The sequence below is a fragment of the Protopterus annectens genome, chromosome 12.part0, assembly GCF_019279795.1.
Source record: "Protopterus annectens isolate FY-2018-M chromosome 12.part0, PAN1.0, whole genome shotgun sequence".
NCBI classification, from domain to species: Eukaryota; Metazoa; Chordata; order Ceratodontiformes; family Protopteridae; genus Protopterus; species Protopterus annectens.
This window is the reverse complement of record NC_056746.1, coordinates 504,288,290-504,304,698: the sequence shown is the minus strand read 5'-3', so window position 1 is coordinate 504,304,698 and position 16,409 is coordinate 504,288,290. Positions and strand designations below refer to the sequence as shown.

Below are 16,409 nucleotides of genomic sequence, written 5' to 3'. Positions count from 1 at the left end.
CACATTATTTGAAATGTTTTATTTCATAGAAGATGGCACATTCTTTAGTAAAACTTTTGCCTTGTAAGAAGACAATCCAGTTTAAAAGAATGTGTAAGTGACTAATAAGCATTCTACTAAACATACTTCATAACACAGTTCTTGGGATCACTTTGCAATACCCATTCTCTTATATTACTAGGCAAACCTCTTTCAATCTGTCTTGTGCTAAAATGTCTCCCATTTTCATTTTGCTGTTATCAGCCTCTAACTACAACTTTAAAATATCTTCTAAATAAATCATGCATCTACTCTCTTACTAGTTTGTCAGCATTAAAAGACCACTTATAAAATGTCATTGTTCATATTTCAGAGGTTATTTCAACCCTAGCCAAGTTCTTTCTAGCATTAGTCATAGTCAATTTAGTAAGTTACCTCCATGTTCATATGTGTTTTCAGTGACTGTCTTGTCAACCGACGGATGTTTGCCCAGTTTGCTCATTCTCACTCCTAATATTATAGTCAAGCATCACCAGATAGAATTTCATGTCGTCCTCCTTAGCTGTTTTTTTGTTTTAATCACAGGCACATTCTTGGAGTTAGCAGCTATTCTGAAAAATTATCAGCCCACAAGACACACACACTCACGCACACACTTTATATCATTCACTCTCCCTCTGTCTCTCTCTCTGACATTACACATATGCCTATGGGCAATTTACAGGACTGCTAATTCAGGATGTGGAAGGTAACCACACCACCTACCAAAAATCTATACAGACAACGAGAGGGTATGCAGATTCCATAAAAGACATCCAATCCAAGAAAATGAACTGAAGAACCAGGCACTGTGTACCACTGTGCCAACCCGTATATACATATATATATATATACATATATATATATATATATATACATATATATATATATATATATATATATATATATATATATACATATATATATATATATATATATATATATATATGGGTCTACTTCAGTAGACTGAAAGGACACTTACCTGAAACTCATTTAATGGAGACGAGTCCATCAAAACTTCATTTCAACAAACCAATGAGGGAAACTAACCACTTTGCCACCAGGGTGAACTTTGCCTTTTTCCCCTTTATAGTGCATTCTCAGAGTTAGTATGTTTAGTTAAGGAGGGTGTGAGTGGTAAAGCCCCCCATAAGCATGGCTTTAATTTTGTTTTGGTGTTTTCTTTTGTGTCCTGGTGGCCAAGTGGTTAGTTTCCCTGTTCAAATTATCGGCAGTTCATTGGTTTGTTGAAATGAAGTTTTGATGGACTCGTCTCCATTAAATGGGTCCTATCTGAGGTGTACAGTCATACAAGTGTCTGTAACTGACACTTGTATTTGTATGTGTGTGTCTGCATGTCAACTGTCCCTGATTTTTTCCTCATATTTCTGGTCTGTTCATCATAAAATTTGTGGCTTTCTGGAAAAGTGTTGTAAACTGTATTCACCAAATAATTGCAAACATGCAAGTTTCAGACTTCAAATCCTTCAGATAATGCTTGCTAACACAACACCTGTTATGTTAGCAGCTTTCTAAGTATATGGGTAATGATTATTTGTGTGTGTGTGTATGTGTGTGTGTGTGTGTGTGTGTGTGTGTGTGTGTGTGTGTGTGTGTGTGTGTGTGTGTGTGTGTGTGTAAATTCTTGGTTCCTGCATCCCTTAGTAGTTATGGTGTAAAGGAAGGAGCTGATTTTAGTAAACTTGAAAGTCATCATATGAGGCATGTTCTTTGAGTGTGATCCTTGGTTTTCATGTCTGTTGACTGTTGATAGTGTGTTTATTATTTGCTTGTGAATAAACTAGACAACATGAAGTCTACAAGTTTATTGTCAATATTTTGACTATGAATACATTTTAATTTAGCTTATTTTTTAAGGCATGTGGATGTGAAATGCATTGAGTTCGGCTACAACAGTTTGTCTGGCACTAATTACAGACAAGTAAGGCTATAAATGTTCATGAGTTGCTTCCTGTAGTAGATTGTTTGATCCCCTCTACCTTCACTTGTCTACTGTGTAACTCTAACCAAGTCACTTCATCAGACAGTGCTCCTGGGCTACCTATGAAAATGGACACTGGCATCCAGTGAGCTTTCTCAGGCTGTTAGCAAATGTGTTGCACATTTAACTCTTGTGCCTTTCACATAGCTGCTATATGGTGCTTCCCTATATGCTATTTTACTTATTTATTTATTTTTTTATTCACATTTGTTTACTGCGAAAGTCTGACTGGGAATTAAAACTCATTTTCAGTGGAGGCCAAGGGAGATAAGCTTCATGTTTACATATAAAAAGTGTGCAAAACATCTATTTAACCAAAAGTGTTTTAAGGTTATAACAGATAACATCAATAGTTAAACAATGAATTAATTCCACTGTGCATTATATGTAAATATCTTATAAAAATTATACAAAGGTAGTTTTGGAGGTAGCACTGTAGTGTGCATATGTTAAAGTGAATATTTAATAAAAAATTCATAAAAATAAATACAATGTTTTGCTGGCTGTACTGTGCAGTACATATACTTTAAAGGAAATTGTTATACAAAGACAGTATTACAGATAATTAGTCACTTAAGTAGTGAGAGGGTCATGAGAGTAGTATATCTTTTTGTAGTGGAAAGGACAGCCTTGAATAGGGATAGCAAAGACGTCAGTGTCAGATAAGATATAGATGAAGTTTGGAGAGATGAGTTGGTAAAGACTATATAGTGGAAGATAGGCAATGGGAGATATGTGGTGGCCAGGGAGACATGTGTTTTGGATAAGAAATCGATGAGGACCTTGAGACAGTCAGTGATATATTAAGGGAGCATTCTGATGATGGTTAATTTAGAAGGAGAAAGTCTGCATGAGAGCTGTGCTGTAGTTAGTGGTAGCAGTGTGCCGTTGCATGAGGAGAGGTGAAGGAGTGGAAGGAGCTAATCAACTGGTTACAGCAGTGACACTACTATAGTTTCTGATAGCAGTATGCTATTGTGTGAAGAAAGGTGGAAGGAGTGGAAGGAGCTAATCAGTTGGTTACAGCAGTGACACTACTATAGTTGGTGGTAGCAGTATGCAATTGTGTGGAGAGAGGTGGAAGGAAGGGGGCGAGCTAATCAGGTGATTCAGAGCAGTCATATTGCCATGTGAAGGAAGGATTTTGCATCCTGTTCGAATGGTTTGGGTGCATTTATTTGAATTTAAGAGGTTAAGAGGCAGTTCTACTGTTTTGCTACATGGCAAGAATATAATAAGTCCCCCATTAGAGTCGTCTGAGGAAGTTACATTTGCCTGATTTTTTTCAGATGAACAGAGAGTGCAAAAAAGGATGTGCCAGTGCAATAGACTGCTGAGGGAGGGACTAGCTTGTAGCTGGTGCAGGACTCTTTATGCCATTCTTAATTGATTGCGTTTGAGGAAGTTAGGGAAGTTGAGTCAGTTTAGCCATTTGAGAGCTACACAGTGTTGTGTTCTGTTGGGAAAACTGGGGGCAGACTTTGCAATCTCGTTGTATGGTTGCTCAGATTTTTTGAGTTATGTTGCTTTTATGTTGCTGAAGATTGCTGAGGTGTATGTAAGGGAAGAAATAAGGTAGGCAGCAGCAACAGTGGACTTCAATGATTGATCAGACAAAAAAAATGTTGATCGATAGAACATACTTAATTTTTGGCTGGTCTTATGGGTTACTTGGCTTATGTGTAGATCAAATTTTAGGTGGTCATCAGTAATGATTCCAAGTAATTTTGTGTGAAGGACTAATTCAATTAATGTGTTATTAGTGGATTGAAGGGTAAGTGTGTTGAGAAGTGTTAATACTGGTTTAGGTGTGAAGAGCATAAATTTCATTTTTGGGAGGGCGTAGGATAAGATTGGCTTTCAAACCCCAGGTTTCTAGAGATGTGAAGAAATGTTTAATGACTTTTTAAAGTTCAAAAATAGAGGGTGCTGAGCAGATTATGATGGTGTTATCTGTGTATTAGACCAGAGTGGAGTTGATTAGTGCAGTAAGCGGATTGTTGTTGAACATAGTGAACAGAAGATGGCCTAGGATAGATCCTTGAGGGACACCATTTGAGATGAGGAGGAGACTTGTAACCATTTTACCTTCCGAGTTCTATGATGAAGGTAAGATTTGATCCTCAGGATGGCTTTGTCTGCCTATCTTGGAGGGTCTGTGAAGGAGAAAGGAGGGCGAGGTAGCATCAAAGGCTTTAGAGAGATTGAGGAATACTGAGGAGACTAAGAGATTACTGTTCCATGGGTTATTTATAGTGTTGAGAAATGAGAAGAGAGCTGTTCTGGGGCAAAGGTGAAAAGCCATGTTGGCATGGTAAGAGGAGATTATGGTTGAGGAGAAACGTTATCAGCTGTGAGTGGATACATTTGTCTAAGATTTTTGAGAAGTGTGATAGAACAGCTATAGGTCTACAGTTAAAAATATTAGGGGGTGGGCTATGTTTTTCCAAATGGTGGGGGGGGATGTGCTTCCTCGATTGATCTATTAATTAAGATAGAATAATTAAGATGGAATACAGGGTAGCCCAAGCTTTCAGCTGCTAGTGTTAGATATTCTATGAGATGTTGTCTGTGACTGTGATGGTGACTTTTTGTATTTTGAGGTACTGTTTGATGGTTTTGTTGGAGACTGGTTTGAGGTCAAGAGTATTTTCAGCATGGCCATGCGGGAGTTGAGGCTGTATTTTTACTGTGGTTAGCATATGAGAGAGATAGCAGTACTGATAAAGTGTGTTTTGAAAATACAAGCTACACTGACATCAGTTTCAGTAGGTAGAGGATTAGATTGGGAGTGTTTGCCTGAGTTTAAAAGTTTAGAAATGGTAGACCAGAACAGTTCAGGAGATTTAGTGTGCTGGTTCTGTCAGAAGAATTAGTTTTTTTGTCTAAATTTATTTGGGCTTTGGCTTTATCATTAAGTTGACAATTATTCCAGTAGTTATTTGTAGTCTTATCCTTTTGCCAGGTGTCCATGCTTTATCTGACAGGTGCATGGCTTGTTTGGTGGGTAGAGTAAGTCAGGAAGCAAGCATGTATTTCACTTTTTTTTCTGTTTGAGTGAGGCATGAGAATTTAGGATGTTTAAAACAAGTATTTCTGAAGTGGTGGTACAAGCTTTAATGTGCTCCCATTCTAAGCCTGGGAGAATGATGCAAGGAATGAATCATTGTTAAAGTTAGAAAGATTTCTGACAGGTCTGTACTTTGCTGACTTGTTGTGTTTGGGTAGAGAAGAGAGAGCAAACATTGTATGCTTGTCAGGTATCTGGCAGAACACCTGCAAGACTGATGTGTGGGTTATTAGTCTAGTATGGATGAAGAGCCTGTGGATTTGTTGTGTTTAGTACTGGAGTTAATTAATTACTTGAAGTTGACTAATTGATGTTCGTATTGCATTGGATAATAGTTTCAGGGGGTATATTGGAGGATAACCAGGAGAGAAGTTCTTCAAGTATGTTGCAGTTGAAGGATGGAATTTAGCAGGTTATTATGCAAATTGACTTGGCATTGTCAGTCTTCATGATGGGCTCAGGATTGCTGGTTTTTACAAAATGGGAGTGATTTATGGTATAGAGAAAGTTGGAGATTATTTTGGTAGAGTATTACAATGTCTCCTGCTTTTTTTTTTATTTGTTTTGGCAGTCAAGGCATAGCATGCTGTAATCATGTGGCAAAATCTCTTCAGAGGCAATAGTGGGTAGAATGTCAGGATTCTTTGATTCAGTCCAGGAGTATAGGCAGGAGATTTTATTCTGTATGCTTAGAACATTTAGATGAAAGAACTTTCATTTATGATGGTTGAGTGTTTGTGTGAGGTGTTGATTGTTGGGGAAATGGGGGCCCTGGGTTTGGGTGGATATCTCCACTGCACAAAAGTGAATGAAAATTTGCAGGCTAGATAAGTTTGAATGATTTGTGTAGTTTAATAGTTTAGTACCAGTGAGGCAGCTTGAGATGTTGGGAATATGGGGAAGATAGCAAGGTGTTAGCAGGTGATGGAAACATGAATGATAAGTTGTGGACTGATATCAGAGTAAGATTGTGTGAGAAAGGGGTTGTCAGTAGTTGTTGATTTAGTACACAGTGATTGAGTACAGTGGGTATTATGGTAGCTGGTGAGCAAAGCAAGGATGAGAATAAGGAGCATTGTAAGGTCTGGGCCTATAGTTTTATTTGGGTTAGTGGTTATGAGAAAACAGATGTGAGTGGGGAGATAAGTATGTTTGTGATGTGCCAAGTGTGGGGTTAAATACTATACATGAAAGGGGAGGGGCTAAGAGAGTAGGCAGAGAAGGAAAGGTTCAGGTAATTACTAGGTGGAGTTGGAAGGAATTGATATCAAAGGAGGAAGTAAAGGCTGAATAGGAATTGGATTTGGTGGGGTTATGAATAGCTGGTTAGTATTAAGGGGGAGTGTTTGCTTAAGTAGTTGCCCTGCTAGACAGGGGTCCAGGGAAGTAAATAGTGTGGGAAGAAATAGCTAGGGAATTGTTATGGCTAGGCTTGTATAGACCCTAGGGCCGAAAATCTAGTACTAACCTATGAACCTATGAACCTTTAAGTATAAATGTAGTATAAGGGACTGGGTAGGAACTGGAGGTAGGTGAAAAGAGAAGAGTGAATCAAGGCTGAGCAGAGTAGGTTGCATCAGCAAATGACTGATGGTTGATGGCTTCCCACCAAAAGAAACAATCTTGATTTTACCCAGTTTTGAGGTGTATATGTTTAGAGAGCAAATGCAGTAACAAGTACTAGGTTGATCCAGTATGCAGTAATAAACAGGTTAAATTAAGAAATTATAAAGAACTGCAGTTTACCTTACTGTAAAATGAGGCAACTGAATGTAGTTGGATTCACTTTGGTCAGGAAGTGGAAAAGTGATTTTAAAATGGAGCCATCACAGCTGTATTAGCTGGAGACCAATAGAGCTGAGGAGAGGGGCTATTAGCTAAAACAGTAGAAAGGAGTTGTTCCTCCCTCAGGTGGTTTTCCACTAAAAACAGTCTATGAGGTAAAATGGGTAGCTAGAGAGAAGTTCTTGTTATTTTGACTGCTTAAGGTGAGTTACAGCTTTTAAGTTTATCTTTTATGGTAGCAGCAGCATTTATCAGAGGTCTGCTATGTCTACTAGCAGGCTGTTGTTCTAACAATATGTTCCCTCTGTTGGAGGATGGAGGCTGCTTCAGTATTGTTTACTGCAGGTTGAAAAAGTCTCAGCAGAAATCTGAGGCTGAAGTAATGGCTTTCACCAGGGAAGTTTTGTTCTATTAATCTGCTAATGTGTTAAATAAGATTCAGCTAAAAGGTCTGTGGGGTGGCGCTTGGAGAGGCCCTCCAGTAGCTTCAGCAGTACAGGACAAACTACTTTAATGCAAAGGTGATGAAAAAGTCTCTGCAGCTCTAAAGATATTTCTGCAGTTTCATTTGATTCTTGGGTATTGCCCATACCTCTCAACTTCTTAGCACAAGAAATCTGGACAAAACCTAAAATAATGAGGGGACAAAGGCCCCAAAATAGGGACAGATTATAAATATTATTCTTATAGACTTAGAAAGTTGCTAGAATAATATCATTTGTCTTAGCATGCATTTTCTGAAGGAAATGAAGTCTGAAACTCAAATGTATGAGATTATTTAGTTATTTCAATCTTCATTGATTTGCCAGAAAACCACACATTGTATAAAGAATAGGCCAAAAATATGAGGAATAAATCTGGACAATTGAGAGGTATTGGCTATTGTCTTATATTGCTTTTAACTGAAGGTGTCTTCCTTTGTTGCTTTTAGAAAGTTGAGTGAATTTCGGCATTGGAAGTTTGTTTAGCAGTGAGCTTTTCATAACACATTTGCAGCAGGAATCTGACAATAAGTCCCTGCATATCTTTTGTGGCTTACTGGTTTCCAGATGCAATTTCATTAAATCCAAGTTTCAGGGGCAGAGAGGTTTACTGTTGCTCATGTTGTCTGTTTTCAGTGTGATATTTTTTTGTTTTGTTTAGCAAATGGCGGTCAGTGCTTTGCTGTAAAATGTAAAATAATAGTTTTAAAATGAACCCAAATCTCTGTGATCATTGTAAAAAGAAAGAATAAAAAGTATGCAAACTAACAGGTTTGAACAGTGTTTATGGAAATTAGGGAGAGAAAAGCAAGTAACGGGATATTGGTATGGTCAGAGGGACCCCAGTCTATTGCCCTGCTTAGGGCCCCATTTAACCGTGATAAAGTTCTGTTAATATCAACAAAGAAGAAGACAAGAGCAAGCACACTGGCAAGTGTTACTTCATTTGAAATGTAATTCTTTGCATCGGAGATGTAAGACTGTGATCTTACATACAGATATGTGCCACTTAATGTCCGGGATAGGTTTTTTCCAATAGAACGAGGACATTGTGCCAACATCCTGTACTACTTAATGTCCATCTGTGTAATGGCCGACAACATTTACGTCTGTACAGTATAGATGTAAATGCGATCGGATGTTGTGCGGAAAGATGTTAAGTGGTGCACACCTGTACTCTCACCAACCTATCCACACACCTTACTTGACACTTTTGTAGTTCCAGCTTCTTCAGGCTAGGAAAAAATATGCTGGCAGATTTCCAGATGCTCTATCTAAATGACCAGAAATGAGGTTTACAGAATATAGTGATTACCCTGCTGTCTAGCTTTCAGCAGTTTTTCTAGCCACATTGTCCTCTGGTCCACAGTAGTATACATGTACTGGTGTCTGTGTCACACACAGTGTAGGGCACAGTAAACAGCTTCACTTTTCTGAAGCTCACAAATATAGAGAAGTGCTACACAGCTCCAGGCAGACTGTTCTTAGTCCCCCTGTCTCTACCATGTAAATAAATACTCTTGTATATGTTTGCTGTACCTCACCTCACCTCACATAGCTGATGCTGTAATGAAACAGGCATTGGGGTGGACGGCACAGATAGCAACATCAAAAAGCTACATATTTGGCAACTACTCTTTGCTCTAAAATGTCTTCTATTGGCCTGTTGTACTGTAGACAGAGGACAGAGTGCCCCACTCCAGGGATAAATGGCTGATTTCACCTTGGCAACAGCTAAGTCGCCATACACATTGACACTACAAGCAGTACAAAAGGGAAGTGAAGAGAGTATCTAGTACACAGGCAGAAGTGAATTGTCCCACATCTATAATATTCTGTAAAAAGCAAGGACAGAAAATGGACAGACCAAGCAAGGTGAAGCTCACATCCAACAGTCTCTGTGCCTTTTCCCCTGCAATTTTACCACAATTCCTAAGAGTATCTCTTAGTCCCACCATAAGGATGTAAGTGAAGAGATAGACATATGTACTAGCTCTCAAAAGTTGTGTAAAGGAGATGGAAAACTGGAAAGATGAGGAGGGTACTCAGGAATAGTAAATTGTAAGTTGTATATTGTATGAACCTTTACTTGACTAAGCAGCTTATTGTACATGAAGATCTGCATCTAACTATAGGATTCCCATTCTGACCTTGGAAGCTCTTGAATGAAAGATAGCAATATTTCTTTATATATAAGCAAGAAGTAGGTCTTTCATTTTTCTAATGGAATGTCATCTTATTTTGCAGGGTGATATAAGGGATTATGACACACTTTATAATGCTTGTGAAGGAGTCGATTGCATTTTCCATGCTGCTTCTTATGGCCTTTCAGGTCCAGAACAGGTGAGTCAAACATATATGATGATGACATGCCATTATATTTTAACATTCAGATTGTGCTCACTTTGTAAATCTACTTATATAGTCCACATTTTTTTCTGTGCAATGTATAAAGCTGAAAATGCTGTTTATGAAAAGGCTTCATTTTTTTCAAGTGTTTGTTTAGTTTTTCACATTACAGGCCTAACCAGTGATATGAGCAGACCGTGTTTGTAAGAGTCTTGTGGAATCAGCACTTATCCACCACTAGCCAAGGATCCCAGTATGACAAGAGATCAGTTATGTCAGTGGCAAACTATATGATAGCTTATAGAGAGTTCCATCACACTGAGGTTTGCCCAGTGTCACTACTGCCCATAAGGTTACATCTCTGACCCTAAAGTGAGTTTGCACACTGTGGCAAGTTATCGTGTCAGAATGGGCCATGATAACCATTGTCAATGGCTATATCTTCTACTACTTTATCACAGCTTGAAACAAGCAGCAAACCTACAGCTGGAGTCCTGACCTCCTATGTCAAACAAGCTGAGTCAACCATTGGATAAATAAACCTTTCCTTTAAAACACATCACCTCCATTCTGAATGTCAGTTCAATCAGTGTGTGACTTGACTACACTAGTCACATGTTAAATCTATATTTAGTTTAAAATCTAAAACTTGAAGTGAACCATTAATGTAAACAACACAAAGTGTACACACCTCACTGTCGAAATGTCTGATTTGTTACTAGTGAATTTGGCCTATACAGAGTGACAGAACTATGTCACTGCGTTGTGGTGACATTATGCACATTTTCAACAGAGAAGGAACATGGCAGGTTGCTGCTAAAACTTCATATGCAGCTTTTATTAAAAATGCATAAATAAAGGTATGGCCAAAGTCAGTAAGTGAAGGTGGTTTAAACACAAGGGTCTTCTAGGCCCCGCCATTCCAGATTATCCACTATATCCCTCCTGATGATTTTCTAATTTTGGTTCTCTTTCCCCTGAATTTGTAAATGCAAATTATTCAGAAGAACATGAGAAAAAAGATATGGAACAGAAACAAATAATTATATCTGAGAAATAAAAGTCAATAATTTTACAGTATTGTCTAACTTGACAGAGTCATCCTGTTTAGTAGCTTGTTTTAAATACATTGTCAGATTACAGAGTTTTAGGAATAAGTATTCTCTTTCCCTTCAGCTGAGTGACCTCACAGTTAGTGTCCGTATAGAGATGCAAGGGTATGGGGAAGCAGAAAGGTTAGCTTGTCTAAAAAAAATTACTTTATTGACTTTTTGTTAAGCAGGCAATTTGGGTTGCAGGATTTTTTTCTATCTATTTCTATCTGCAGCATGATCAAACTGTTAATTTAATCACAGTTTTCACACACACACACACGCACACTCACACACACACACACACACACACACACACACACACACACGTGTGTGTACATGTATGTATGTATACATGTATGCACCTATGTACAACTATGTAATTCAGAGTTTTTCCTGCCTCTTCCACAGACACAAAGGTTACATTTCGGTCAGCTATGTTGATTCTCTTGGATTTAAAAAAGGCATAGGCCAGAGGCATAGCTGGCTTGTCTAGTGCCTGCTGCCACTCCATCTGGCCTAAGTTGAGGAGCAAAAAAAAAAAAGGCCCACTCCTGATCTATCCAGGTCTGGTACTATACTACCAACCAATTGGCATATGCCTATCACACACTCCAACACCTTGCTCCTGGAGAGGTTGGCCACTTCACCCCTCGCTCACTACGCTTCTGACATAGGCTTCCAGAGAAAGTTTTTCTTACATTACATCACATTACATTTGCCTGACTGCAGTAGACAATAAACCTGTGTAGTCTGCCCTTTTACGTGCATTTAACATTCTACCTCCTCTCCATACCTACCTCACCCTGTTTCTAGCTATCCCATTCCCTTCTGAATGCCTCTGTGGATTCAATCTCTACTACACATGCCAGTAGTCTACTGCATGGGTTCACATGGGGCTTTCATGACTAGAAGTTACAGATTGTCAGTCTCTACAGTCTATTCTCTGCTTATATGGCTTCCAGGACTGCATGCAGTATGCAATGTTTGGGTTGACAATGGCCCTGTAGAATGGAAACATTGCTTCTGTCCTTCTGAAATCCATCCCTCTGAGGATACACTCTACCATTCTGTCTACTGCTACCACTGCCCTCTTGCTCTGCTCCTTGTGGTTTATTCAGGTGTGATCAATACTCCCAGATTCTTTTCATGCTCTGTTGCTTTGAATTCCTCTCTCCCCTGCTAATACTTCACATCAGGTTTGTTTCAGCCTAAGTGCAGTCTCTAGTATTTGCAAACAGCCTCAACTGCCTCATTTCTGCCCACTTGTTTAGCCTTTACAAACCCATCACCATACTCTTCCTCCATCTGTCAATACTGAACTTAAACCCTTAATACTAAATTGTGACCCTAAAATCTCCACACTCTCAGATATTCCAAGACTTGCTTCTTTTAAACACTGTTACTATTCTCTCATCTTCTTCATATTACTTTTGACTAATTTCTAATATTATCCATATGGATCTCTCAGAACAAAGGACTGCCCTGGCCTTGTAGACTTTTGGAGAAAAATTTGATTGAAGAATTTGACTGGCTCACAGATGGAACACAGGTAATCAAAATAAGAAAATTACCTCCACAAAAGGGACTAGTCACCAGTGGAGTCCCCCAGGTTTCTGTGCTGGGACCTCTCCTGTTTAACATCTACTTTTCTGAAGAAAAAGCCAATAGCAAAGGGCTCTCGCTGACTAAGTTTGAAGATGACTGCAAGCTAGGAGCAGTCATGGAATCTCCAAATGACTTAGCCATCCTACAAAAATGCTTGTCACAAATAAATAGCCTGTACCAAAATTGTGAATGGAAAGTAAATGCTAAAAAAATGCATTATTATATCCTTTGGGAAGTCATCTACCCCAGAGAACTATGTCATCGACAATACACTCCTAAGAATTGACCCAGTTGTTCTGGATTTGGGAACGTATGTGGATAGTAACCTAACTTTTGACCAACAAGTGTCCATTGTTGTAAGGAAGTCCCTCTATATTGCACATCTTGTAAATAAAGGGATTGTGTCTAGATCTAGGGATGTCATTGTTACCATTTACTCAGCCCTCATTAGGCCAGTCATTGAGTATAATGCCCCCTTTGGCATGTATCTGTCCAGACGCATGCAACAACTGGAATGCCTGCAGAGATACCTTACTAAAAGGATACAATGCCTAAACAACATGTCCTACATGTTCAATTCAAAACACCTCACAGTCAAAGTAAAATTAGAAAAACACACAAACAGCCAGCACTTCACCAGTATCTTACTTTCTTTATTCCAGCAATCTGATACCTCGGCAATTCGCCTTCAAGGATCACAATTAATTGAATACAAACATCATATTTATATACTCAATAGGACAATTAATCTCCTAATTAGTTAATTAAACAATAAAAAAGTTTTAAAGTGACCATGAACTTATTATGAGTATAAAATGAATAAATATATGTATGTATGTACTAATATAAATAATTCATTAACTACCTAATTCCTGATTCATGCCATTAGGCTTTAGAGTATGAAACTTGAAAATCATTCTAGTTTCAAGCTCCAGTAATTTTACTACAATGTCATCTCCTCTTTGAAGGAAGGGCTTTCCCGATATACTAAATACTAAACTACTAGAAGAGCCACTGTGTTTCTCTTGGAAATGTTTAGTAACAGGACTAACCAAATTTTTATTTCTAATGTCTTTTAAATGCTCTAAAATATGTACCCTTACCATTCTTTTTGTTTGTCCTGTATACCACATGTTTTTACATGAGCAGCCCAATATATAGACCACCCCTGTGGATTTACAACTAAAGTAATGTTTAGAAGTAAAATTTATATCATTAATAACACTCAGGTTCCTGACCTTATCGCAAATATTACAAGAACCGCAGGGATAGTTGCCTAATTTTGAGGCTATAATATTGTCTTTTCTTTCTATTAAATTATTTAACAATTCCTTAAGATTTTTTCCTCTTTTATAGGAAAATGTAATATATTTGGGGTATAAATGACCAATAGACTCATCATCACTGACAAGATACCAGTATTTTCTAACCAATGAAACCAGTTTTTCAGAAAAAGCAGTGAACTTGGTTACATAAAAAAGTTTTTCACCATCTTTATTATGTTCCATGGTGAAATCTTCACGTCTTGATTCAAAATTTACGACGTCAGCTTTTTTGCCAAGTAGTTTATCCCTGCATACTAATAACTGTGTTTTGTTGTAACCTCTTTCACTTAACCTCAACACAACTTTGTTCAATTCATTAGTTTTTTTCATTTACATTGCTGGTATGGTCAAAAATTCTCTTAAATTCACCATAATGTAATGCCTTTAATAGGTGATCAGGGTGCATGCTGGTCGCATGCAAAACTTATTAACTGAAGTAGATTTCCTGAAAGGCCTAAATCATATATTTTCCCCATTTTCAAATAGTAACAGATCTAAAAAATTAATCTGTTTTCTATTTAACTCATAAGAAAAGGATAGATTGTGTCCATTATTATTTAAGACCTCAAAAAATTCAATTATATCTCCCTTACGAATAAAAATAAGATCATCTATAAAGCGCTTGTACAATATTACATTGTTCCTAAAAAAATCAGTAGGATAAATGAATGTTTTTTAAAAAAAAAACATATATATATATATATATATATATATATATATAACAGCATATGAGGGCGCAAAAGCTGCCCCCATTGCTGTACCTTTCACCTGCAAAAAATAATTGTTATTAAAGAAAAAATAATTATGAGTCAAACAAAACTCTAATAAGCCCACCAAAAAGGTGGTTCTGGGCCCTTCACCTAACATATCAAAAATAGAATCCAGCCCCCATCTGATGTCTATATTGGTGTATAGTGATTTAACACCTATAGTCACCCAATAATAATCATGATGCCATTTGATTTGAGATATGCTATTGATGAGATCCTGAGTATTGTAAATATGAGCTACTACCTTATGTAAATAAGCCTTTAGATAAAAATCTAAAAAAGTATTAACATTATCCAAAAAGGAACCTATCCCCGAAACTATAGGCCTGCCCGGTGGTTTTTGTAAATTTTTATGTACTTTAGGCAGAGCGTATAGAATGGGTATGATAGGTTTTTTGATATAAAATCTGCAAACATCTTTATGTTCAAAAAAACCCAAACGTTCACCTTTTTCTAATAAAAATAGTAGCTCATCATTAAACATCTTGGTAGGCTCATGATCCAATTTCTTATATTCCTCACCATTTAAAAGTAAGATATCAACCATCTCACAATAATCAAGTTTGTTCATGACAACCCAATTTCCACCTTTATCAGCACATTTAAATATAAAGTTAGACTTAAACTTTTTTAATTCCTTCAAAGCTTGCCATTCATTTTTATTTAAATTATGACATCTTTTTTCTTTACAAAATATTTTATATGCTGTTTCAATTTCTTTAAAAATAACTTTAAAAAAATTTGAGATGGCAGGCACATTAATATTAGGTGTGAACTTATTAATATTTCTTAGATGTGGCACAATCATTTTACCATAACCAGTGTTATAAATACTGTCATGATTCACTTGTTCATCATTTTCATACAACTCATAGAGGTCTGACCCATCACAATCATATAAAGACAAATTCAATAGGCTATCATCCAAATCAATGGTACTGCAACAGACATTAGAATCAACATTTCCAGAAACTAACTCATCTTCTCTTTTAAAATAAACCTTTAACAATAGCTTTCTAATGAAAGCTTTGATTTCAAAGTATAAATCAGCAAGAGAAGGAAAAAAAGTTGGTATAAATTTACTACCTTTAAACAGAACATTTTTCATGTCATGAGTCAATTCTAAGTTAGATAAATTTATACACATTAAAGTCTCTATATCAGAGGTTTCTGGGCTAAAACCCGCTTCACGTACCAATATATTATTTGAAGCGGTTTCTTCCCTTCCTTCCATTTCTTCCCTTATTCGATCTACTCGTCTGAAAGTAATCTCCTGTGTTCGATGAAGCTAAGGCACCATCAAGAACCTCAGCTGTGCTAACAGTCGCTGAAGTATTGGCAAAAGTCACATTTTTTTGAAGTGTTCCTGTCCGTTGAAGACGCTGAAGACGCTGACATACTTCGTTGTCTCTGACTTCCATTCCTAACCTTTGACCTGCTACATACGGGTTCTCGTTGCCATGAGAACAATATGCCAGTCTCGTAATCTTTTAAATCACGCACTAACTTGTTGCGCTTCCTCTGGATGATTTCTCCTTCCAATTTACAATTTTTTTCATTAACTTTCAAAATTTGCATCCTATAACAGGACTCCCCCACCACCTCGTCCTGCAGATGCAAAATACCATTTTTAACTTTTCATGAGCTCTCATATTGCGTTTAATTAAAATGCGAAGCCAATTAATAGTGCATGAAAGAGAAGCCTGTTTCCACTCTTCAAAGAGGTCAGACTCCTCTTCAGAAAACTGTGTAGCAGGAAGTTTATCAATATACAACCCCCTTGGAGTAATGTTTAAACTTACATATTTCTCCAATAGGCGCGTATCCAAATATAATGCTATTTCCTTGGTCATGAGTCTCTCCAGCCGTACAAACCACCCATCTACATCTCGATCAGTGCCCACGTTCC

The 16,409-nt window shown here is 37.4% G+C and overlaps 1 protein-coding gene across 1 annotated transcript in view; it reads left to right on the top strand.

The window, feature by feature from the left end:
- The window catches only part of SDR42E2 (short chain dehydrogenase/reductase family 42E, member 2), a 525,257-nt gene that overhangs the window by 91,520 nt on the left and 417,328 nt on the right, over nt 1–16,409 (top strand). Inside the window, exon 3 of the mRNA XM_044089637.1 lies at nt 9,605–9,700. Within this exon, the coding sequence (XP_043945572.1) occupies nt 9,605–9,700 (96 nt within the window). The remainder of the gene's footprint in view (nt 1–9,604; nt 9,701–16,409) is intronic.